Here is a 26389-nt window from a genome sequence, read left to right on the forward strand (position 1 = left end):
TAGTGAAGTCATATCTAGGCACATATAGCTATTATTACGTTTAATAAGTTTGCGTTTGCAGTTGGTATAGTTTTTATTTATTTAAATAAAACATTTCCAGAGCATTTTGTTTGTAACCGTTTCACTATTCTGCTATAAACGAAATGATGTTTTTAAATTTCTCAGTTCACTCCAAATGCTTTTACAATCAGAGAAGCGGTTCTCGGTTCAATGAGTCGGACAGTTGTTGACTCGAGAGGCGCTCGGATAGATTCAGTCCAGTACGTGTTCAGACCTATGGTTCAGATCAGTTTTATGAACCGGTTCAACTTATTCATTCAAAAGAGCCGACTCAAATGAATCATTTGTTCACGAATCGGACATCGCTACAAGACAGATACGGGGGTGTTTTGACGTGCGGATGCGGTTCGGGCAAGCTGCGGTGGATGTGATTGAGCTCCATGATTCTCCCCTTTCGGGGCCAGAGTTCACACCATCCAAGAGGAACGCAAATAGGTAATGTTATTCATATACTCATATTATCACTCGCTTTTATTACTGCACGTATTTTGTTAGATGCCATTGTCGTCCATTGTACAGGCGATGGCACAGACAGAGAGAGAGAGAGAGAGAGAGAGAGAGAGAGAGAGAGTAAACGAAAAATTTACAGCTAGATCGCTCTGTACCATAAATAATGAGTTATCGATATTTGTATGTGTCATAGATCTAGATTGGATACGCCTTATTAACGAGACAATTCATGCAGGTGGCATCCACAGACGTTTTAATTCATCACAGAAAGCGCCGTTACCCCCCCCCCCCCCCCCCCATTCATTTATTTTTGTTGCCTACCTGTTTGTAAATGTACAACCTTTTTGAAAATTAAGGTCAATGTATTGTTTTGGAAAACCAACGTGTGATGGTTGTCAAAAATGGTGGTTTGTGAATAGAACTGGACTGCAGAATGGAAACATGTCATTGCTATTGAAAGCCGTTTGCTGAAAAAATAAATACTTTAGAGAGTACATATCATACATTGAAAATGTCAGATATTGCTTGCTTCCTTGGTAGATGTTTAAAGATCAGGCATTAATTCTATTGTTTTATGTCAGTTCAGCTGAACAAACATTTAATTCTTCATCCGCCAGACAAGCATGAATGTGCCATTTTGCAAGTGAGAACCCAGACAACTGTGACAAGCAGCTAAAGATACAAGGATACAACAAGTGAGTGGCCTTGAACAGCCCTTGCGGTCAATATCTAAACACTCCCTTGTGATTAAAAGTCATCAGAGAATCAACATAGAATAAGAACACTAATGGCAGCTGCCCAAAGGCCATTCAGCCTTATGTAATGAAGTCCCACATCATGCTATCAAGGGATGAGGTTTAAGTAGAAGCTGCTTCATTTAGATCAGACTATCCATGTTAAAACATTACAGTTTTCTGGACGAGCAAGCATGGGTATGTGTGTGTCTGATGAGACGTTGACAGGGCTTTGTAGTGGGAACAGAGGAGCCTTGTGTCCTCATGATTTATTCATGTCCAGCTGCAACATAAAAACAGAGGCAGGTAGTCACAGAGATGCCGTTGACAGACCAAGCGTGGGGCTGGTCATGGATGCACAGCTGTCGGATGCTGTGAATACAGGCGAAGGTTGTAGTTATTGTTGGCCCAATAGATTGCCCTCTGCTGTCGGAGGGCCCAAAATTATAAAAGGTGTAGTTCGGGGGGTTTCAGTCTGTTAGATGCCGCGGACCCCAATTTCCCCACTCATGTACAATACCTGTCAAAAGTTTGGAAACATTACAATTTTTTCATGTTTTTGAATGACATCTCTTATGGTCACTAAGGCTGCATTTATTTATAAAAATACAGTAAAAACAGAACAAAATATTATTACAAATTAAAAAAACTGTTTTCTATTTGAATATATTTTAAAATGTAAAGTATTCTTGTGATGTAAAAGCTGTATTTTCAGCATTATTACTCTAGTCCCTCCGAAATCATTCTATACTAAATTTCTACTCAAGAAACATTTCTTCGTATTATTACCAATGTTGAAAACTGTTTTTGCTGCTGTGTGACACTGAAGACTGGAGTAATGATGCTGACATTCAGCTCTGCCATCACAGGAATAAATGATTTAAAAGTATATATTTTACATTGTAATAATATTTCACAATATTACTGTTTTTACTGCATTTTTGATTAAATAAATGCAGCCTTGGTGAGCTTAAGAGATTTATTTCAAAAACATAAAAAAATGTAATGTTTGTAAATATTAGGTTTTTTGTATATAAAAAAAAGTGCAAAAAATATATAAACGTGTACAATATATGAAAAATATTTAGTTTTATTATTTTTTCCTACTCCCTATAGTACTGTACTGTTCTGTTAGAGCTATTATTTATTTAATCAATTTTTATTTATTTATTGTTTAGTTTCATATATTTATTTTTACTGCTTTTCCCTGGAGCCCAGGTTTAGTTCACAGAAAGAAAAAAATGATGTCATATTTATTCACCCTCATGTTTTTTTTAGTTTTTTTTCCACATCTGTATGACTTTATTTCTTCGATTTTCTGTGAATAATGACTCGTATTGATAATATGAAAAAGTATTGAAAAGTTACTTTTCAGAAGAAAGAAAGGCAAACAGGTTTGGAACGACATAATGGTGAGTAAATAAAGACAGAATGTGAACCTTTCTTTTAAATTTGAAACGTATCCAAATTAGAAACAGGTCCTACAGAGGAAGGATTTTAATCTAGTAAATTTTGATTAATATTTTTATTTAATAACTTGCATTACGTATATTAAATTAAGTTGCATCCACCCCTCTACCCAATGAACAAATGTTTATACAGTATCTTTTTTGTCGTCTTCTTTTGTCCATCCTCTTCTCACTTTCACACCAAAACCTCTTGACTCTGTACTCCCTGCTGCAATCCTAGATAATTCTCTCTCTGCGGGATTGAAAGATTGCTCCGGGCGAGAGAGCAAGAGATTACACTGTCAGATTAATGTGCAGGAGTAAACCCACACTGCTCTGCAACATAATCTCATCCTCACAACACATGGCACACACACAAACACTTTCTCTCATTTACACAGTTACCTCACTTTTTCTCTGCGTCCCTTCAGAGTGATGTCACACCGTCTACCAGGGGGTGGCCGTCCCCTGCCGGAGTCACACAGCCTCTGACGCCCATGGGACGGACGCCCCCATAACCTGAGTGTGTATATAGCCGAAGCTGAGCGCAATGGGCAGTCTGGGAGAAGGAGTGGACCCGGGTATGGTGAGCGAAGCTCTTTTGGAAGCCCTTTGCGCTGAATGTGGACAGATTCACCGCGCCTGGGAGAACCACCTTTATAACTATCGTTTGGAAGTGGACGATGATTTGGTGTGCCACATCTGCCTTCAGCCGTTAGTTCAGCCCCTGGATACACCATGTGGCCACACCTTCTGTGCCCGCTGCCTGCGCAGCTTCCTGCAGGAACGGGACTTTTGTCCGCTGGACCGTGCGCATCTGCAACTCCAGGTCTGCCGGCGCTCCAGCATTCTGGTGCACAAGCTGCTAGATAAGTTGTCGGTCACCTGCCCGCTTACGCCCTCCTGTTCTCTCAGCATGCCACGCTGTGACCTGGAGGCACATCTCAAACACAGGTAAGATACTCACACTTGCTTACGCACAAAAATTGATATTCAAATATTTCATCTCATACGCAAAACCTGTTGAAATCAGGGCCATTTAATAAGTACTAGGGCACAAAAAGTGTCCATATTTACTGTTTTGGATATAAATCTTTTTTATCTGCAGTTACTTTGTCAAGTGTTTCAATCACTTCCATGGCCCCAGGTGTATAAAATCAAGTGCATGAAATCATTCTACAAACATTTGTGAAAGAATGGGTTGCTCTCAGGAACTCAGGAGTGAATTCAAGTGTGGTACCATGATAGGTTGCCACCTGTGCAATAACTCCATTCATGAAATTTCCTCACTACTAAATATTTTACGGGTCAATTGTTAGTGGTATTATAACAAAGTGGAAGCAATTGGGAAAAACAGCAACTCAGTCACAAAGCGGGGTCAGCGCATGCTAAAGTGCACAGTGCGCAGAAGTTAGCAACTTTCAGCAGAGTCAATAGTTACAGACCTCCAAATTTCATGTGGCCTTCAGATTAGCTCAAGAACTGGTTTGCCGGTTGCCAGGAGCATAGTACTTGCCTGACTGCATTATTCCAAGTGTAAAGTTGGGTGGAGGGGGGATTATGGTGTGGGTTTTTTTTTTTTCCCCCAGGGGTTGGGCTTAGCCCTTTAGTTCCAGTGAAAGAAACTCTTAATGCTTCAGTATACTAAGACATTCTGGACAATTTCATGCTCCTTACCAGGGACGTGCACAGGGGGGTTGCTCAGGTTGCCCGGGCAACTGCCCATATGCCCTTCTCGACTCACGTTGCCCTTCCGAGGTGGAAAAAAAATTAATAAAAAAATCGTACAATGGATGCAGAATACAAAAAAAATTGTATCTTGTAGAAACTCGTTCACTTCCATATTCGGGTACCCGTCCGAAAGTGAAAGTCAAGCAATTGCTTGGGGCACCGAGCTGGCCTGGGGCCTCAAGACAGCGACAGGTTAAGAATAAAATGCAACGACAAACTGCTTGAGCGCCCCTTTGATAGTCAATGCAGTAAAGTGCATTGACACTGTTATCGGAATCCCCCTCAAGGGGGCCCTCTCAGTCGTCACTGACAACAGCCACCCAACCACGCAATCTCTGCTGCCGGCAAATACAAAACCTCCTCGGCGATCATGAAGCGGAATTATGCTTTAGGAAGCCAGAAAAGAAAAAAGAGAAAAAACAAGATAGTGGTAAGTGATAAATTACACTATATAAAATAGCTTTATTTGTACAAAAATTGTGTAATTTTGCAGCAGGTAGGCTAGCAAAAATATGTTTATGTTAGCTAACGTTACCTGCCTGGCAAATGCTGCTTGTATTGAACAGTTAGTGCAACTTTTTTTTTTTCCGAACGGATGGAATATGGTTACTTACTGTAATATGTTTTTTTTAACGGGATAAGGAAGAAGCAGATATGTTCCAGAATAACTGTTTATCGTATTTAATGACATAAAATTGCTATAGCTTTGTAATAGGTTTTGATGAAAGTGGCATAGCATGCGCATGCTATACTAACTATTTTTATGCTATGCATAAATAACCTGGAATAGTTAATATAGCATTAACTATTATTATAAACATTATTTAACCAGAAAGAGGCAGAGGAACATGATTTTTTTCATAGCTTATTTTAATGTGCCAGTGTCGGGATATTTGGTAGTAACAGTTTATGCAAATATGATATTATTTTTATAAGTTACCAGTGGATCTTGAACAGTTACTTTATTCGGTGTGGCAATTTTTACACTGTTGCATTTTGAAGTACAATATCAGGACAACCCACATGTTTTACTGTTACTGTTTATTAACTATTTAACAGGTATTATAGTCATCTGTTGCAACTTCCTTAATAACCATCCAGATAATGTTTATAGACAGTTTACAAACCAACTAGTAACCCTTAACAAAGTGTTAGGAATATTTGGTCTGTCTATCTATGTAATGTTTATAGATGTTTTAAAAATGGTTTCTTAAAGTTTTACAAACATTTTTTAATCATTACCCGTTTATCTGTAGAAATTTAGCCATGTCCATTTTGCTTGGGGCCCCCAAAATCCTTCTAACCGCCTTGGCTGAGCCTGCATGAGCGGCACTAGAAGGAGATTGTCGCCGTTGTCGGGTGAGACTTAACGTTGTCGGAAAGGTATAACAAATGGACGATCATAAACTGTTGATGGCAGTTAAATTAATATTGTCTTTTTTTATTAGACTATTGATATTGACTGGTTTGAGTTCTTTATTGGTATAGGCAAGGGAAATGGCCTCAAACGCACCAAAATGCAGGAAATCACATCTACGAAATAAAAAAAATTCTTGGGGGAGAAACCCCCAGACCCCCCTGCAAAAAAATAGCCCCACCTATAATATTTTTCCTGAGCAGAACATAAATACCACTAGGGGGCATTGAAATAATAATGATAATGGCAATAACAATAATATGTAATTGGACAGGTCATGAGGGGTGGGTGGTTTCGGTTGGGGGGGTCCCTTTTTTAGGTCAGAGCAACTGCCCCTCAAAAATCCTGTGCACGTCCCTGCTCCTTACTTTGTGGGAACAGCTTGGGGATGGCCCCTTCCTGTTTCAACATGACTGCGCACCAGTGCACAAAACAAGGTCCATAAAGACATGGGTGAGCGAGTTTGGCTGGCCTGCACAGAGTCCTGACCTCAACCCGATAGAACACCTTTGGGATGAATTAGAGCAGACTGCGAGCCAGGCCTTCTCGTCCAACATCTGTGCCTGACCTCACAAATGCGCTTCTAGAAGAATGGTCAAAAATTCCTATAAACACACTCCCAAACCTTGTGGAAAGCCTTCCCAGAAGAGCTGAAGCTTTTATAGCTGCAAAGGGTGGGCCGACCCTTTATTATACCCTATGGCTTAAGAATGGGATGTCATCAAAGTTCATGTGCACGTAAAGGCAGACATCCCAATATAAAATATTTTTTTCCTTTGTAGCCAAGACTATCCAGTTAAAGATGAAGTCATCTGACTGGCATGTAAAGAAACCAACACTTATTTTAAAGACACTATGAAATTGCTTCACATGTGCAGTTTTCTTTCTTTTGATGATATATTTACTTATTTGGGAATGTTTAGAACTACAAATAATATATGATGGATAAATTATGATATCATTTGTTTTTACATTGCTTTAAATCACCAAAATAAGTTAAGCAATTTTCAACCTTTTTTATAAGTTATACAAGATTTTAAGTCTTTTTTTGTAATTTAAATAGCAATGACTTAAGCACCCAAGTTGCTTGTGCTTTTAATTTAAGGCAGCAACTTTTTTTACAGTGCAGTTTTTAAGCCACAAAACTCCTTAAGTCACACTAAGGCTCAGGTTAAGTTCTTCTGGTCTTCTTCAGAAGAATTCATTGTATACTAGCCTGCAAACACAAATTTGTTTTCAGGCAGACTGGTTAAAAAACATGCACCCTGACTTCAGGAAATTGCAGAGAATAAGATAAGATTGAAGATCTGATTTTGAGAGTCTGTTTGTTTGATGCACAAGAGGTGGTCATACCAGCCTGAATCAATTGAAACTAATTCAACACATAAATATATTTTTTTGAAAATGTACAATCGAATCAATTTTTCTGCAACCCTGGAAAGCTTTAAAGTTTGTGTTCTTTTAATTGAGCTAAAAGGTCATGCTATTATGAATCAATCTTGGTCACACATTTTCATGCAATATGAATTTGCAGGTTCTAGTTCACCAAACTTGAATTTGGGAATGCAGCAAAATTCCTACGAGCTTGCGTTTCCGATCTCCTACATTCCAATGTGCATGTATGAAAGTCAAAGTAATGTAAAAGGGAAGTGTAACTGCACCTTAAGACTTCACCAGCTCAAATTCAGATAAATAAAAATTAAATGACACTATTAAGATGAGCAGTACTAGTTTTTTTTTTTACTCCCCAAATAAACCTGAAAATACAAACACATTTTAATAAACAGTTAAATTTGAGCACAAGCGCATGTCTGACGGGGCTTTTGAGTCAGGACTAATATCGTACTCTGGTATCTGTTAGTGTTAGACTACAATGCTTAACAGACAAAGGCTCCAGTGACTTTCTTGTGAGTGGAGCCTACTGGGGTTGATCTGACTTCCTAGCTGGGGATTATTTTCCCCTTCGTCATGTGATGGGAGATTAGTCAGTGCTGTGTAGTGCACTGGACAGCAGCAGTTTCATATTCTCTTCAGCCATGCTGGGAAACTTCAACTCTAGAAACCTTTTCAACCACTTCTTCTGTGAGACTGCCAAGGGCAACCCAGAGCTATGGTGAGTTAGAGAGTCCAGCATGGTATTTTGTACTAAGACTTGGCAGGACTGTGTGGTTTAAGAGAGTGGTATAAATTTGGGAATTTGATATTTGGGCAAAAGATAGGATTAAATTGTCTCCTTGGGTGAACTAAAGTCAAACATCTAGGTTAGTGTGTGTGTGTGTGTGTGTGGGGGGGGGGGGGGGTAAATGGGCAGTCTGGGAGAAGTCTGGGGGTAAAATCTTTGCTATAATCATCTGTTTTTGTAAAAACAAGTAGAAAGGTGAAACTTCTCAAAGTTTTGTCAGATCACCTATACTTCAATTCATTATTGCAAGAATGTTTTATTTATAGCTCAATGGAAAAGCACCCAAGGAGATTAACCTTAACAAGGCACTAACACCTTCCTAAGAGAAGGATGAGAGTTATTGCCAGCATTAGCCGTCTTCTCTTAGCTTTGTTGACAATCTGGTGCTTTCTTGTTATACTACGAGACCTCTGCGTGTAATGCTATCCTACAGGTCTTTGTCCTCACTGATGCGTAGAGTCATTAATTAGCGCTGTTAAAGGGTTAGTTCACCCAAAAATGAAAATTCCATCATTACTTATTCACCCTCATGTCGTTTGACACCCGTAAGACCTCCGTTCATCTTTGGAGCACAAATGAAGATGTTTTTGCTGAAATCCAATGGCTCAGACAGGCCTTCATTAACACCAATGTCATTTCCTCTCTCAAGACCCATAAAAGGCACTAAAGACGTTGTTACAAAGACGATCTCACTACAGTGTCTCTGCAATAATTTTATAAAGCGATGAGAATAGTTTTTTTGCGCAAAACAAAAGAGGAATTACGACTTATATAGTGATGGACAGATTTCAAAACAAAGTTTCAAGGTGTTATGAATCAGTGTATCAATTCAGGATTTGGATCGCCAGTGTCACGTGATTTCAGCAGTTTGTATTCGCTGATTCATAACGGTTTGAAACTTTTTTTAAAAAATCGGCCCACCACTATATAAGTCGTTATTTAGTTTTTTTGCGCACAAAAAACTATTCTCATCGCTTTATAAAATTATTGTAGAGCCACTGTAGTGAGATGGGCTTTGTAACAACGTCTTTAGTGCCTTTTATGGGTCTTAAGAGAGGAAATGACATTGGTGTCAATAAAGGCCTGTCTGAGCCATTGGATTTCAACACAAATATCTTCATTTGTGTTCCAAAGATAAACGGAGGTCTTACGGGTGTCCAACGACATTTAATTATTGACCCTTTAATTGTATGACAGTTATGTTTGTGAAATCCTCCCAGCTCAAAGGCAAAGAAAGATCCCATAGTTTTAATGGATCAGAGTTGTTAAAAATGTAAAAATAAAAGCTAATTCAAAATATTAAATAAATACTATAATAGTATATAAATAATACTAATAAAACACTGTGCTAGACCTTGTTTGGGAATACAACAAGGTTCCAGGAATAGCATCCGCCCTGAGGATGTAGCAGATTTCTTGTGTAATCGGCTTCCTTTTTCTTGTCCTTGTCTTCCACTTCATGTCAACCAGACCTCTGTGTACCTAGACTCCTGAATATTTCAGGTTAAAGGATATTGTGTTTATATGTTTGCGTCTATGTGTGTGGGTCTAGGTGTCCTGGGACACAAAGCCAGCGAACAAAACTGGAGCGGACGCGGATGGAGGGAAGCGAAGACAGGGTCACAGCGACCAATACCCCCAAATCCCCCCAGACTGACATAAAGGACAGTACACCATCACCACCTGCGGGATCCAACGCATGCAACAACGTTCCTACATGGACAGAAGAGCCTGGCGTAGACAACCCCGCCTTTGAAGAAAGCACGGAAGAAGACAGTTAGTACCCTAAGTATAACTTTCAGAATTTGAAACACGCTATCAGCAACTTAGTCACTCACTTGACTAAACACACAGTTGATTTTAATAGAGATTACAAAAACTCAAAAGCCTCGCAGGTTCAAAATTCAGCAGAATATGGTTGTCAGTCCTATATTTGAGTTCTTTAAGAGTTCACCCAAAAATGAAAATTCTGTCATTAATTACTCGCCCTCATGTTGTTCCAAACCTGTAAGACCTTCATTCATCTTCGGAACACAAATTAAGATATTTTTGAAGAAATCCAAGAGCTCTCTCATTGACAGCAATTCCATTACCACTTTAAAGGCCCAGAAAGTAAATAGTCCATTGGATTATATCAAAAATATCTTAAAGGGGTGATGAATTGAGCTTAAATTCATTAAATATGCAAATCTTGCATATTTAAAACGTGAGCGTTTACTTCCAAGTCTCCAGTGCGCCACGCCCATCAAAACCCAGCGTTTTGGAGAGAGCCTCAAAACCACTGTAGAAAATAGCCTATTACTTATTAGTTATGATGTTTTTGAATGTAAAAACCACACGAACATCATTAGTTGCCCTTCGACAACAGTATAATTTTTTTTTAAATAGCCAGTTCATGACACCTTTAATTTGTGTTCCAAAGATGAACAACGGTCTTATGGGCTTGGAACGACATCAGGGTGAGTAATTAATGACAGAATTTAAATTTTTGGGTGAACTAACCATTTAATACGGTTACGGTCACACACAGTTCAGTTATTTACAAGAATGACAACCGCATTCTATAACTGTACTCACACCCATACATATTCAGGGCTGACAACAACCACATAAACAACCTCGTAAACACGTGCCGTGTGAACTAGTTATCTGTCATGTCATAGAGTGCAAGAGAGCCATTCTTCACTGCACAAATGCATGCATTGTCTACCGTGTTGCAGATTTTTGTGTGTGGTTTGGGTACAGTAATGGAGATATGAGGGTTTTAGATCCAGTCACCGCTCTCCAACAGAGCTGTTTCTGTCAGTTTTGTTTCTTTTCTGGTCATTCTGGGAGAGATTTGCATTAGCACGTTGCTTAGCTGACATTTGTTTTTTTTTAAAGTCTTTGTAATATTTAGCTGTCCTTCATTCATTCAAAGGTGTCCATGGTCTGGAATGCGCTCCTCCACGCGTGAAGCGTCCTCTCAGCAACCCGTGCATCCATCTTCTCCGTACTGGTAGTTCAGCCTCTTCCGGATGGGACTTTGTTGAAACTTTGCCTCTTTCTGCCGAAGAAGGTATGACTATTTGATCCAACCCTAGAACCCAATCACATTGTTTCTTTGAGATTACTTTGAAATCTTTGCTTGGGTCCCATAAGTCTTGTTCTTCAGGTTGTGTGAAACTTCCGTCTCTACCTGAGGGAGAAATCACAACTATTGAGGTTCATCGTGCAAACCCCTACACAGAGCTGGGCATAAGTATTGTTGGTGGAAATGAGACCCCCCTGATAAATGTGGTAATACAGGAGGTATACCGTGACGGTGTTATAGCCCGAGACGGAAGGCTGCTGGCTGGGGACCAAATACTTCAGGTATTGCTGCTATGTTCTAAAATAACTGTCTGATTTTAAAAAAGGCATTTTCACTGCTATTTACAGATCAGACCCGATACTTTAATCAATATCTAAAGAGCTCTAATTAAAAGTGGCAGCAGAATGGCTACGAAGAGAGGCAGTCTGCCACAGATATAGAACAGCATTCTTCAAACTGACATTCGCCAAAATATGTGACTTGCTCCATCATTTTGAGTGGTTTTGACCCAGAAATACATTTTGAGTTTTATGCATTGACTGAAAAATGTAACTTTCTGCTCATTAATTATTGTTGTATTATAATTGTAATTATAATTGTTAATAAATGTAATTATAACTTATGTTTTAGTTGGACTGTCAAGATATATGATTTAAATGATGGCTGTCAAACTGAGAAAATGGTCTCTAAAGAGTCTAAATAAATTTCCGATATTTTATTCAAACATAAACTATTGTTTTTGTTTTAAAAAAATAAAAATTAATACTTGTATTTATCAATAGTGCATTAAATTGATCAAAATTGAAAGACATTTAGTGTTCTTTTGAACAGCTATTCATCAGAATCTTGAAAAAAATGTATCACGGTTTCCACAAAAATATGAATCTGCACAACCATTTTTAATATTGATAATGTTTCTTGAGTAGCAAATCAGCATTTTAGAAAGATTTCTGGAAGCTCAAAAGCTGAAAGCTTTTTCAGAAATAAATTACATTTCAAAATATATTAAAATAGAAATATTTCAGAATATTACTATTTTACTGTATTTTTTAATTAAAGGAACACTCCACTTTTTTTGAAAATAGGCTCATTTTCCAAGTCCCTTAGAGTTAAACAGTTGAGTTTTACAATTTTTTTAATCGATTCAGCCGATCTCTGTATCTGGCGGTAGCACGTTTAGCATAGCTTAGCATACATAATTGAATCGGATTAGACCATTAGTATCGTGCTCAAAAATGACCAAAGACTTCATTTTTTCAAAGATAATATTTTTCCAATTTAAAACTTTACTATTCTGTAGTTACATCGTGTACTAAGACCAACGGAAAATGAAAAGTTTAGATTTTTAGACTGATTATAGATAGGAACTAATCTCTAATTCCTGCGTAATAATCAGGGAACTTTGCTGCCGTACCATGGGTTAGGCAGCACAGTGATATTACACAGAAAATTGTCCCTAGCTATATCGGCCTTAACTTTTCATTTTCCGTTGGTCTAAGTAACTACAGAAGAGTCAAGTTTTAAATAGGAAAATATAGTGAAGTCTTTGGTCATTTTTGAGCGTGATGCTAATGGTCTAATCCGATTCAATTATGTATGCTAAGCTATGCTAAAAGTGCTACCGCCAGATAAAGATTGGCTGAATGGATTCAAAAACGGTAAAACTCAACTGTTTAACTCTAAGGGACTTGGAAAATGAGCCTATTTTCAAAAAAAGTGTTCCTTTAAAGTGTTTAGAGTGTTCCTTTAAAGAAATGCAGCCTTTGTGAGAATATAAGAGATTTCCTTCAAAGAAATCTTATCAACCTTATACCTTTGAACAGAAGTGTACTTTAATTAAGACATCAATAAGTAAAAATGTAATAATGAAAAGGAAAAAAAAAAGAAAGATGAGGCCGTGAGGTTAATAAATTGCCAGGAGGCATCTTATTCACAATCGGTTTGATTAAAGTCTTTACACAATATTTATTGTTTGAATTCCGTATTTTTTTATATTATCAACACAATTTAAAAGATGAAAATGCATTTAATCAAAAGCCACATAAAGCTCTCATAGCAGCTACCGACTCAGAATGATAGAGCTCATCACGTCAAACCCACTAAATCTTTCTCTACACTTCCTATTCGAGTGCAGGTGAACAACGTAGACATCAGTAACGTGCCCCATAACTTCGCTCGCTCCACACTGGCACGTCCCAGCGCCACTCTGCAGTTGACGGTCCTGAGAGAACGCCGCTGTTCTGCCAGGCCACCTGTGGCAACTGCTACACCCAAGGGCAGCCCTGCCAGCGTACGCATCACCTTGCACAAGCGGGAATCATCAGAGCAGCTGGGGATCAAGCTGGTGCGGCGTACAGATGAAGCGGGTGTGTTTATCCTGGACTTGCTGGAGGGAGGTTTAGCCGCTAAAGACGGACGACTTTGCAGCAATGACAGAGTTCTGGCCGTCAACGAGCATGACCTGAGACACGGCACGCCTGAGCAGGCAGCTCAGATTATACAGGTAGAGAGAAAGCATGTGTGTGGGGCAGTTCAGGTCAAGATAAGGATGCTAGTAGACCTTTGCTTTGATAATTATATTAAAAACATTGACACTTTACAATAAGGTTTCATTAGTTAACTATATTAGTTCACATTAACAAATAATGAACTGCACTTCTGCTGCGTTTATTAATCTTTGTCATTGTTCTTTTTCTAACATTTACTAATGCATTATTAAAATCAGAAGTTGTATTATCATTAGTCAATGCACTGTGAAGTAACACGAACAGACAATGAACAACTGAATTTTTATTAACAAACATTAACAAATAAAGTAACAAATGAATTGCTCGTGGTTAGTTCATGTTAGGTAATACATTGACTAATGTTAACAAATTAGTCCTTATTGTAAAGTGTTACAATATTCAATATTTTTGTCTAAATAAATTACAAATAAAACACTATTAACTAAAATCAGTCATTTTAAATGCTAAAGTGAATTTAGGTATCAGCATTATACAGTATAAAAATTGCTAAATATTACATGTAATGTTATTATTATATTATTAGTTTTTTTATTAGATGTTATTTTTAGTATTATTTCTATACTATTATAAAATTACTCATATTTTAAATAAACTTTTATTTTTATATCTACATTTTTTACATTTAGATTAATTTTATATATTCAACTAATATATATATATGTATATACACACACACACACACACACACACACACACACACACACACACACACATATATAAAAAAAAAAAAAAAAAAAAAAAATATATATATATATATATATATATATATATATATATATATATATAGCTTTAATTTATTATAATTTCATATAATTTTTTTTTTAATAAAAGTTTTCATTTTAGTCATTGTAGTACTTGGTTAGATGTAAGAAGTTTTTCATCTAATATTTATATTTTATTTAGTTTTTTATTTAGTTTAGTTTTAGTTTGAACAACACTGTAATCTAAATGCAAATATAACCATGCACAACTAAATATCCAATATCAGGCCGATAAGATCAGCAAGTAAAGACCTAGCAACGACATAGCATCATCCTTGAAACCCCTCTAGCATGGCGGTGACTTTTGCACAGATTAAACTTTTTTTCAGAAGATATAAATCTAGTTTCCTCTAGATTTAATGTATAAATCTAGAATAAATGTTCTCATAATAAAACAGCTATTGTCATCTGTGCAAATCTCAGCGCCTGTTTGGGACATTAGGACACTGACGCTGCTGCCCTGCTCAGAGGGTAATGTGATTGATAGTATCTTTATGTCTACGTGAGCTGTTTTCTCCCATCTGGCTGCCCCGATCACACAGAGAAAGGGTAGCTAAAGCGTTATTAAGAATAGCACTGCCAAACAGTAGACTGTCTTTTCAATACGGGGGTGCCGCCATGGTTTCTATCGCGTTTCCGTTGGGTGGTTGAAATCATCATCCCCATTGGGCCCCAACTCGGTTCAAGGCCCTTGGAATCGCCCTGACCCCTCCCCCATTACGGCACCCCTGGAGTAAGAGTATTAGGTATTTATACAGAACGCCTACTGTCATCTTCTAGGCTAGTGGAGAAAGAGTCAATCTGCTGATTAGCCGGTCCAGCAAGCAGACTATGGCCGTGCACACAGGCTCCACCTTGACCAGGGACATTTGGAGCCATGAACACATCCCGCCGCTACCCTGCACTGCGACCCCAAGCCCCGTCCCAAGTCTGCACCTTGCCAGGTCTTCCACCCAGAGAGTGAGTACAAATGCCTGCAGCCAAGAGCGAGAGCAAGTCTGTGTGTGTTGCAGAATCTATTTTAGCTCTGTGAAGACGTAATTAGGGAGCCCTATTTCCGAAGCAACTGGGTAGCCTCCAGTTTTTCATGAGTACAGACACCAACCTTAATTACTCCTGGTTGGATCTATCATGAGATCAATTATGAAGTTGGAGTAGAGCTGATCCCGTTGGGATGATGAACAGCCCTCTACAGAGATCCGATCAGTGTCAATTAAGAAATGGGCTTCCAATTTTTCTTCTTTTTTGCTGCTTGTGTAAATATGAGCGTGTGTTGTAGGACCTCTCCCAGTGTGTGACCTGTAAGGAGAAACACATCACTGTGAAGAAGGAACCTCACGAGTCTCTGGGAATGACTGTGGCAGGGGGACGGGGCAGTAAGAGCGGAGAGCTGCCGATCTTTGTGACGAGCGTCCAGCCCCACGGCTGCCTGTCCCGTGATGGACGAATCAAACGTGGTGAGTTACATAAACCTAACTTTCTTTCTTAAATTAGCATCTAGCTTATCCTGACCCAAGTTTGAGCAAGTTCATGCAGCTGCTGTCAACATGACATGCCTATTTACTTTATTTATACATATTGCTTATTGTGATTCGACACCACAGTTTAAAAACCTTTAATATTGAGTTAATACATATAAAAACACAACCCAACACATTCGCACCTCTGAAAGGTTATCCCACTTGGCAGTTTCACACACCAGACGCTGCGCAATGTTGTGGCACCGCTGATTCTTATTGTGAGCGATGACGCACAGACAACATGTTTCAAGATGGCGGGCGTTCGTGTCTGGGGCAGCCGAATTTGGAATCTATGTTTTTATATCTATGGGTGGTGGCACCCATAAGTGAGCTTAAAGCTTTGTTCGAGCTTCCGTGATTAGCATATTTGATGCGCACTTTTGTAAGTAATCACTGGAAAGTCATTTATTTACTGTTTATTTTTATCTGCCGTCAGACTATCTGAGACTTTGTTCCCATAACGTGTTGCTATAGGTTCTGTCTTGCTTCGGACTTGACTGACAGACATTCTACAGCATTCTGACACTGTGAGCTTCATGCTTTCTAACCTTATCTCTACTTTTTTTCTTTTTGTTGCAATTATTCTGCTTACTGTAGCCTACATATAAAATACAAGAAGTTTATATATGTAGTCCCATATTCATAATTGTGACCACACAGTCTGTTTACAATATATGTATAATATACGTGTATATGTAGACATATACTAGTCAAAATTGGTTTAAGTCAGGGCTCTGGCTGGGCCATTCAAGAACAGCCTTCGGCCCAGTCTGATGTCTTGAGTACTCTGGAGAAGGTTTTCGTCCAGGATATCCTGTTTTTAACATTGATGTTTCTTCACTGTTGGGACAATATAACAAAGAGTGAAAAATGTAAGGGGGTACCAACTGTACGTTTAGACATTTTACCAGTACCAACTATAAGTGTTGTAATATGTTGTATTGCAATTACTCCGTAGTGATAGATGCACCATTTAAAAAATTAGGCCCCCTGCCTCTGCAGCCGCATATCCCTGTATACACAGGATTTATTTTTACAACATTAATGTACTTGAAGTGTGCACACAACTGGATAGCGCTACAACCAACCAGAGCAACGTGAAGTCATTGAAGTCATTCTTAAAAAGGGAAGATGTGTTCAGAGTTTTGCCGACCGGATACGGCGAAAGTTTAATCTATCAACTAGCTCCGCTTCACGTTGCTCTGGTTGGTTGTAGCGCTATCCAGTTGTGTGCAGAGGGAGTTGGAAAGACAACCTTTTATCCCACCCATCTGGTTGAGCCCGGTCAATGGTTGAGTTTCTAGACCAAACATCTGGATGTGGGTCTGGCTTGTCAGGCTAGTGGAACCGGGGATTGAACCACCAACCTTCCGGTGGAAGCCATGGACCATTGAGCAACTGCCGCCCCTCACTCATTAGAATTATTAATTTGGGAAACTAACTATACTAGTTGAGTTATATGTGTTTAAATTAGAATAATTCATTCAGAATAAGAATACACTGGTTGCGTCGAATGTGTTTGATTCACTAAAAAGAACCGACTCGTTTGTTCAGGAATCACACTACCCTGGCTGTGCTGTATATGTTTGATTCTCTAATAGAAGTGACTCATTAGAGTCATTCATTCAGGAATCACACTACACTGGCTGTGCAAGATGTGTATAATTCTCTAATAGAAGTGACTCAGTCATTCATTCGGGAATCACATTACACTTACTGTGCTGTATGTGTTCGATTTACTAAAAAAGCCCCAAGTAATTAGAGTAATTTGTTCAAGAATAAGACTACACTGTTTGTGCTCTGTGTTTAAATCACTAAAAGAACCGTGTCATGCATTCAGGATTCAAACTGAACTGGTTATATGTGTTTGATTCACTAAAAAGAATAGTAATTCGAATAATTTGTATGTGAATTTAGACACTGACTAACTATGTGGTCAATTCCCTAAAAAGAACCAACTCATTAGTTATTAATTCTATAAGCAGACTACTCTGGTCGTGATGTCTGTTTTACACCGTAAATTCATATTACAACAAGCTGTGATGCTTCCTATCCTCTAGACAAAAAGGCCCCCCCAAAAAAAGGAAAACAGGAAAATGCAGTTTACCACTTGTGTCTCTGATGATGAAGCACTGAAGTAAAATATCTGTCTCCAAGGGACTTCAGCCGTGTTGCAGTCCTCTCTGTGTGGCTGTTTGGAGTGTCTCTAAGTGTCTTTATCGTCTCTCATTGTTCAGGGGATGTACTGTTGAGTATTAATGGTCAGGATTTGACCTACCTGAGCCACAGCGAGGCAGTGGGCACTCTGAAGTCCAGCGCCGCGTCCTGCTCTGTCCAACTAAAGGCACTAGAAGTCAGCACAGTTGAAGAACCGAGCCTGGACGAAGAGCTTCTCCCTCCGCACGAAAACGACTGCGATGCAAGCTGGTCACCGTCATGGGTTATGTGGCTTGGACTTCCCAGGTAAATAAAATTTTGTAGAGCTTCACTTGGAAGATTGTTTGATGAATGAAATAAAACAACAGTGCTATTAGAGTGGATGTACTTTTGGAAGAGTCAGAATGGTTTTTCAGACTCTCTATGAACTCCACTAGGAGACTTAAAAATAGCATCCTCACCTTGCTGAGCACTGATCCAAATAACCCTAAAATAGTCAATGCAATCTGGCCAGGACTACCTTCATGCCAGATTTTGTTTCACCTACTTTTCCCCCCATCCAAATCTGAGTGGAAACAGCTTTGAAATGAGAAAAGGCAGCTATTTTTATGACTTGGACACAGAAAATGTCTGTAGTGTTGATGTGTTTTGGATCTGCAGCTTTATGCAGTGTTAACCCATGAGGATTATGGCTGTGTCGTGATATAAACAGCTGCAGATTATCAGATGAAACGTACATGTGGAGATAACTTGCTCCTAGCCCATTTTAGCTTAGCCTCGGGTCGTACATTCCAATCTCACTCTTTCCTTTTTCAATCTACCCTCCCTTTTGTCCTTTATCATCCATAGCCTTTGCTTTGACCCCCTTCTGTTTCCTTCTCCCTTCCTCTCATTGTGCCAAATCCTCCATTTCTCTGTCTCCTAACATGTATCTGTTTTTCTGGGTTTCTCAATCCGTGGTCCACTAGTATTCTAAGCAACCTGACATGCAATTTTTGACTTGTCAGCGATTAAACAGATGGGGGTGGGGGATTATTTCCTGATGATGCTCATGTACTTTCCACATTGTTCTTTGTCACAGCTACCTGCATAGCAGTCATGAGATTGTCCTCCGCAGAAGTCACCCTGGCAGCTGGGGCTTCAGCATTGTTGGAGGTTATGAGGAGAACCACAGCAACCAGGCGTTCTTTATCAAGACTATCGTCCTTGGAACACCCGCTTACTACGATGGCCGTCTAAAGTGAGCAAGCACAACAAAACAAACAATTAATCATTAATGCTTCACAGCTAGATGATACAGCACTTTCAATATTAGCTTGATTAAAATTTTGAAAAAACAAGCCATCAGTGTGTGGATGGATGGATGAATGTCTTTGACACTGATATTTTAATGATATAGCATTGACATGATCACGTTGCTTCGTTTTCCATCCAGATGCGGTGACATGATAGTGGCCGTAAACTGTCTGTCCACCGCTGGAATGAGTCATTCAGCCCTGGTGCCCATGCTAAAGGAGCAGCGGAGCAGAGTGGCGCTTACCGTCGTGTCCTGGCCAGGAAGTCTGATCTAACCCCACCAGGGCACCATGGCTCACCTCAGACAGCACTCATATCTGTGTTCTATTGGTCCAATGTGTTCTACGCTCTGCCACGGAGGCAACCATACTGTCAAAGCCAGAGTCTCGGATAATTGAATGCTTTTACTTGATTCTGAAAAAACAAGGCCTTAGAAAACCTGCCACGCCCATGAGGCCACCGCCCTCTGGAGAGCAGCCTTAAGGTCTCCCCTCACCATGCCGATCAGCAGTCCACTCTACCGGAGGTTTTATATACATGTTATCTCTAAATGTGATCTACATTTGTGAATGTTTGTGTAAAAGAGACCGAACAAAAGTGTATGTGTGCAAGTATGAATGGATGAATGTGCACAGCTGTTTAATAAATCTTTCCTAGTGAGGATATGGGAGTTAAGCCTCAGTTGATGTGTTAAAATGATTTCTATACCCACTTTTCAGATTTGAGCCAACCTTTTTATCGTAATCTCAAAAGTCTAATTTTAAAAAGTTCCAAGCGCTCTAGAGATAAAATGCAGCATAAATATTTGCCCTCCTAAAATGCTTTTTTGAAAATCTTTGAAAGGATTAGCAGCAATAGAAAGGCTCATGGAGAATTTTAGCAATCACAACCATCTTTGGGCAAGAGCGCAAGGTTTGGCTGGTTAAGCATGTCCCCATTAGCTCCTGCTGGTAAAATGCCATAACTACCATCTGGCAGTAAAAAAATAAAGCAATGTACACATAGTAAACCTTGAAATACATTAGGTTAAAAATCAACCAAAAATAAAGGTCCGTGGTTAACAAGCTCAAGAGAAGAGGGGAAAAAAAAAAAATCCACTTTAAAGCTTTTAGATGTCTTGCTTTTACATTAAAGTAATACAACTTGTGTATATTTAGGTTTTTACTGCTGGTGACTGCATTTAGTCTTCAAAAGCCAAAAGTTGTCCATTTGTGAAGATTATTATGAACAAAAGATCTAAGAAACTGGTTTGACAGCTCATTTTCTGCAAGAATCGAAGTCAATCAAAGAAAAAGAAAAATTCCTATTGGGTTGTTAACTTACAGGTTGGCATACAAAGATACATAGTCACTGCAGTGCTCTGTAAACTGCCAACAACAATGTTCAAGTCACAGACCCACTACCCAGCCCAATAGGTTTTTGAAAAGTAACCATGAACAAAGACTGTTCCTCTTCCACCATCATGAAGAACATGAGTCAACAAGAGTTGCAGCAGTGATATTTATTTCATAAATGAATCAAAACTGAAAACATGTCTGTATGAACTAAACAAAAACTATGGGGGGAAAAAAAGGGGGATTGGGCAATGAAAAAAAAGAAAAAAGAAAAAAAAGTTAAGGCAATGGCTTCTTTGATGCGGTCTTGTTCAAGGACACGTTTTGCAGATCCTCAGATAGTTTAGCTGCATCTGAAAGTTTAGTTTTAGATGGAGTCATCTTGGGTTTGCGCTGCTTGACTTTTGGCTTCTGTAAGAAGATCATATTCAAATGAGCATCTCCAATACATCTCACACAATTGGTGCACTACTATCAGTTTACCTGCAGTTTTGACTTCTGAGGGTTGTGTACTACTGAATGCCTTTTCAGGCTTTCCTGTTAAAATTAAAATAATTATAAAATTAAATGTAATAGTCATTTAAAATTCTCTGCCATAATAAAAGGAAAATGCTGACCTGCATAGCAAAAGCTTTACCGCAGCCTGCAAAAGAGCAGGTGAAGTCACGCTTTCCCTCATGGAAGACCAAAATGTGGTTCTGGAGGTTGAAGTTTTTGGTGTAGCTCTTTTGACAGCCTTCTCTAGAGCATTTAAACATGTGCCGCTCCCCAGAGTGAACAGATTGTTTATGCTTCTGTAAAAACCAGGCATTGTGGAAGATCTTCTTGCATTGCTCACATGGCAGGGTTACTGTAAACAAAAGAAAATTAAGCACTGAGGAACTTGCATTCAATTTGATGAATCAGAAGGACTTCACATGTACCTCTGTGTGCAGTCTTTTTGTGCTTTTGATACTCTGACCAAGTTTTTCCTTTGAAGTTGCAGTACTCCTCATCACATAGGTAAACTTGAATTTAGAAGAGGAAGAGAAAGATGATAATGTTGATTATTCGAAAGTCAGACAAAGGTTTTTGCCAGAGATTTAGGCACATTACCTTCATGCACCTTCCCATGTCGTTTTAGAGCTTTAGAGGAAACAAATTTGTTGTTGCATCCCTCAAAGTCACATCTGTCAGAATGAGCATGAGTAACTGGTCACAATGAGGGAGAGGAACAAAATAAATATTATAGGATCTTAAAGCAACACTCACTCAAAGGGCATCTCATTTGTGTGTTCACACATGTGAATCTTCAGTTGCTTTTTCTTACGGAACTCCTTTCCACAGCCTTGATGGTTGCACTACAAAACATTATAAAGACACCAAGGAAAAAGGAAACGCAAACACTTGAAATTATAAAATAAACAACTTTTGGGAGAAAAAAAAAAAAAAAAAATTCACAAGATGACTCACCACATAAAACCGCTCTTTGTGGTGGTGAATATGAGCAACATGGTTTCTCAAGCTGCCAGGCGTGGAGAACGCATCTGAACACCCGCTGACTGAGCATCTTTACCAGTTTGGAGCAGTAGAATTATGCATAAAAGGGGCATAGTAAGGACATTTTGTGACTGCATATAAAACCTCAGTGAGCAGCCCACCTAGACGTCATTTGAGGCAACAGATCATGGATACAAACATTGTCTGGGCAGGCAGCTTACTAGGTCGGGGCAAAAGGGAGCGTATCGTTTGTTCAATAAGTACCTACTCAAGAGTAGCCTGTGAGATTTTTATGTCGAATCGGTTGCATAAAAATCACATCGGCTACTCTTGAGTAGGTACTTATTTTGAATAAGTAATTACTTCAAGACTACTAAAGCAGGTTCTATATTGGAGGAATGTGTGAAGTACCAATGTAATCTGGACACACTACATTTGCCATGTCATCATTTTACCTACTAGCATCAGTTGCATTGCTTCACTACCATTCACAAATCCTCTCCCGTAGCCTCATGTCATAGTAAAGTGTAAATCAACCATTTTAGGAGTGCTGTAAATTCCAACACACCTCGTCACATTGTTTTTCACCGACTATATAGTGGGGAAGTACACGATTTTGGATGCAGTCAATTATTCCACTCAATCATAACACAAATACACTCCTGGTGTAACCTACAGAAATGGTCACTGAAGAGACTTTTTAGTGAACAAAAGTCACTGCCATGAATCAGAATTTACACCACAAGATAAGGCAAATTAAACACATACATGCATACATAAAGTCTTAATATCATATGCAATTTCAAGTAAACAAATAATTTTGCTGTCTGTATGTGGACTTACAGGTAGGGTTTTTCCCCACTGTGGCTCAGTTGATGTCGGCTGAGCTGGTAACGGGTACAAAAGCTCTTCTCACAGTTTCCACAAGCAAACGGCTTCTGATGGGTAGTAAATAAAAGCACGTTTTTTAAAATAAAACGTTTATAAGCCACCAAGTACTAATATAAGCACTAGAGGAGCATCTAGAATGGCAAGATTAACCAGACAAGATTAAGTTATTGATTGAGTTGCTACTCACCAGTCCCGTGTGTTTGCAGTAATGCACTTCCAACTTCCACAGCTTTGAAAACGTCGCTTTACAGTCAGCAAAGGAACAAATGAAATGTTTATTCGGGTGTTGAATTCTTTCACCCATTCTGGTCGATTATAAGCTGCTGAGGTCAGATGGTGGTAGGTCGGTCTTCGGCCCACAACAAAACGATTTAATTGACCTAGGTTTTATTGTGAGTGGAACATACCAACTGAGTCAATTGAAATTTGCGACGATAAAAAAAGTAAATGGTGTAAAATTATCCTTTATCCTCTTAGCTGTCATATTATACATCATTATTTATTTTGTTAGCAGATTCATAATGTATGCTTTGGCTTACTAATCGCGCTTTCACAGGTAGCTATGGCTTGTTCCTGATTGATTTGAATAGATCTAACTGATAGTATACGTCACATGATTGGCACATGACGTTGCATGGTTAGAGCTCTCATTGGTTATTTTTTATGTATTGTTATAATTGAGGAAAATTTCAAATTAAACCACAATACATACTACATTAAACGCTTTTTTTAATGTTTCAAAATTAGGGGTAGGCTATATAGCTAGAAATCTAAATAAACAGTTTCATTTTGTTCCAAATGTTTTTTATTTATTTATTTATTTATTTATTTATTTATTTATTTATTTATTTATTTATTTATTTATTTATTTTATTTATTTATTTATTTATTTATTTGTTTGTTTGTTTTTTATCTCATTGCTTTACGAGTTTTTTGCTTCTAACGATTGTCAAAGCAAATCTAATGATGTGAATATGACAGGATATATTTTCTATTGGTTATTTTTCACAAATGCACCAGCACCACATTTTTTTTAAATGTTTATTTTCCATGGTGATTCACACATTGTAACACCTTGATAAAGTTGTTCACCTTCACAGAGTTGAAATCAGGACTGAAGGTCTTTAGAATTGTCTGACAGAGATTTATGTGGATATTAAACCGTCAAGTGGCTCCATTCAAGTCTGTGTATGAATGTGTCTGTCTAGGGTGTTTAAAAGACTGCCTGGCTCCATCCATCATATACACACGTGGAAAATTACTGCCCTAATTGTGGTTTATCAGCCTCCAAGAACAGCCCGCTGATATGTATGATTTACTACAGTCATGATTGCTCCTGTGTCCCAAGGTGATCATGTTTTATTTCAAAGTGCTGCATGCTATAAACTATTTCATATTTCCTGTTTGCTGCACTTTACCTGGAGGCAAAGGGGGGTTTGTTTTTCTCTTTCTCCAGCTTGGAATGACCTGATCCAGAACATGTTATTCATAGGGACATCACATTTAAATGATTCACGGATAAACAACCAAAATCTAACATTAGTCCACCGTGAACAGCTTCTGTCAAGCTCATAAAGACTCTATCTATCTGACATCAAGTTCAGCGGACATTCCTGCCCAATGGTCACCGCCATGCCTCTTCCTTCACATCATCCGGTCTTGCAGTGTCCCAACCCTCCCGTGTTTGGGGCTGATCAATAGAGCTGCCGCTATATCTCAATGGCCATGATCTGTCCTGATAAGCACAAGCAAGCAAAAAGACAAACACCAGCTCACAGCCAAAATGGTGCATTGATGGTGATTGGAGAGTCATGCCTTTGGTCGACCATTTGGGCAAATCTTCCTGATTTCACAACTTTAAGGAGGTTTCAAAAATAGTCATAGACCGTGGTGGGAGAAGACAATATGATGTCTAGATGTATTATCTCTGTATGCCGTGTTTGCTTGTCTCCCTGGTTGAGAGAGGAAAGTTAATGTGTAACATGGGCAGTCGATATGGCTGCCGCGCTGCTTGATGGCCTAAATCTCTGAGTGTCAAACAGGTATGATTAAGGACCTCAGGACTTGCCTCTGCCCACTCTGCTTCATCCGTTTTTGCTCTTTTCCTCTCCTATGTTTACTCTGTTTAATTCAATCTATGAGTCAGAGCCTTCCATCAATGTTGCGGAAGCTACTTTGAAAATGTAGCTTGTCAAGCTACACAACAAACTACTGTACAAAAAAGTAGATAAATACATTGAAGATAAGGTGAATTGCTGTTCTTTATATCACTAATTAATTGAACTACCCAATGCGAGAAAAGACCATCAAAATGTGTTTTTAATAGCATTAATCCGTATTATAGGCTATAAAAGAGAGGAACATTTTACTATGAATCAGACTATTAGAAAGAGCCATCTTAATGAACCGATATACTACAATAAATTGGACTATATAACAGGATGATTTGGACTATTCAACATTACATGAGAGTGTGGATCATCCAAACGAAAAGATTCACAAAATTATGAATCCAAATGCATTACTTTTAAGTTTACAGCAAAATATCTGAGTTATTCTTTAAATAAGTAACGCAACTATGCAAGTTACTTGATTTCTCCATTTATTGACTGATAGCTCTTCTGTCTTCATGTTAAGAGAAATTGGGAGTCCTTGTAAACATGATGGTTATTGTAGTTCTAGACTAAATGTGTAAATCTCACTTGCACAAAAACAGATTCAGTATTCCTCAAAATAAAATTAGTAAAAAGGCAAAATCAGAACGCAAACCTCCATAAAATAAGATTTTTTTATACGATAAATATAAAACACAATAAAAATGTTATGCACAACAATTTACTTTTCTTAAAAAGTAACTAAGTAACACAATGAGTTACTTTTTGATTGTAATGCAAAACTTTACAGAACACTGATATTACATATGAGAGAGAAGAGCATTCGAATGAGGCAGTTTATTACAACAAATTAACATTAAGTATGAGAGAGAGGACCATCTGAACAAACAATTGACTAGAATTTATCGCACTAACCTACGTTATGAGATGGAGGAAAAACTGATTCACAAGAATAAATTGGACTAACAAACTTAATGAGACAGAGGACGAACCGATTCACTAGAATGAATGTGGCTATACAATGTTATAAGACAACTTTCTGAACAAAATATTTCAATAGCATAACAGAATTTTACAGAGGGGAAAACAGCAGTTTAAGATGGTCAAATTGTTCTCCCAGCCTGGCTAAGCTGGTGTTCAGCGGTTAGCTGGTTAGTCAGCTGGTCTCGTAGCCTGACCAGCTAAGATCAGCCCGACCATCTAAAAGCCAATCT

The 26389-nt window shown here is 38.5% G+C and overlaps 2 protein-coding genes across 2 annotated transcripts; one reads left to right on the forward strand and one right to left on the reverse strand.

The window, feature by feature from the left end:
- Positions 1-337: 337 nt before the first annotated feature.
- On the forward strand, positions 338-20038 carry lnx2a (ligand of numb-protein X 2a). The gene is made up of 11 exons (XM_067435017.1): positions 338-495; positions 3124-3646; positions 9575-9798; positions 10943-11080; positions 11177-11376; positions 13230-13598; positions 15165-15344; positions 15664-15841; positions 18142-18367; positions 19143-19301; positions 19497-20038. Exons 2-11 carry the CDS (start codon positions 3243-3245, stop codon positions 19630-19632), a joined length of 2214 nt encoding a protein of 737 aa, XP_067291118.1. The 5' UTR covers positions 338-495; positions 3124-3242; the 3' UTR covers positions 19633-20038.
- An 876-nt stretch (positions 20039-20914) lies between these two features.
- gtf3ab (general transcription factor IIIA, b) lies at positions 20915-23617 on the reverse strand. The gene is made up of 9 exons (XM_067434921.1): positions 23249-23617; positions 23014-23108; positions 22144-22240; positions 21943-22031; positions 21787-21860; positions 21615-21698; positions 21309-21541; positions 21175-21228; positions 20915-21102 (listed from the first exon to the last, which is right to left on the reverse strand). Exons 1-9 carry the CDS (start codon positions 23363-23365, stop codon positions 20971-20973), a joined length of 975 nt encoding a protein of 324 aa, XP_067291022.1. The 5' UTR covers positions 23366-23617; the 3' UTR covers positions 20915-20970.
- Positions 23618-26389: the final 2772 nt, after the last annotated feature.

The sequence above is a fragment of the Pseudorasbora parva genome, chromosome 24 (assembly GCF_024679245.1).
Source record: "Pseudorasbora parva isolate DD20220531a chromosome 24, ASM2467924v1, whole genome shotgun sequence".
NCBI lineage: Eukaryota > Metazoa > Chordata > Actinopteri > Cypriniformes > Gobionidae > Pseudorasbora > Pseudorasbora parva.

What these genes read in the sequence shown, in the direction of transcription:
- lnx2a (XM_067435017.1), top strand. Translation starts at nt 3,243, where the DNA reads ATGGGCAGTCTGGGAGAAGGAGTGGACCCGGGTATGGTGAGCGAAGCT. An exon ending in CTGGGGACCAAATACTTCAG is followed by an intron (nt 11,377 to 13,229) that starts GTATTGCTGCTA and finishes ATTCGAGTGCAG; the next exon opens with GTGAACAACGTAGACATCAG. An exon ending in AGGCAGCTCAGATTATACAG is followed by an intron (nt 13,599 to 15,164) that starts GTAGAGAGAAAG and finishes GTCATCTTCTAG; the next exon opens with GCTAGTGGAGAAAGAGTCAA.
- gtf3ab (XM_067434921.1), bottom strand. Translation starts at nt 23,365, where the DNA reads ATGGGTGAAAGAATTCAACACCCGAATAAACATTTCATTTGTTCCTTT. An exon ending in ACATGGGAAGGTGCATGAAG is followed by an intron (nt 21,699 to 21,786) that starts GTAATGTGCCTA and finishes TCTAAATTCAAG; the next exon opens with TTTACCTATGTGATGAGGAG. An exon ending in CAAAAAGACTGCACACAGAG is followed by an intron (nt 21,542 to 21,614) that starts GTACATGTGAAG and finishes TTTTGTTTACAG; the next exon opens with TAACCCTGCCATGTGAGCAA.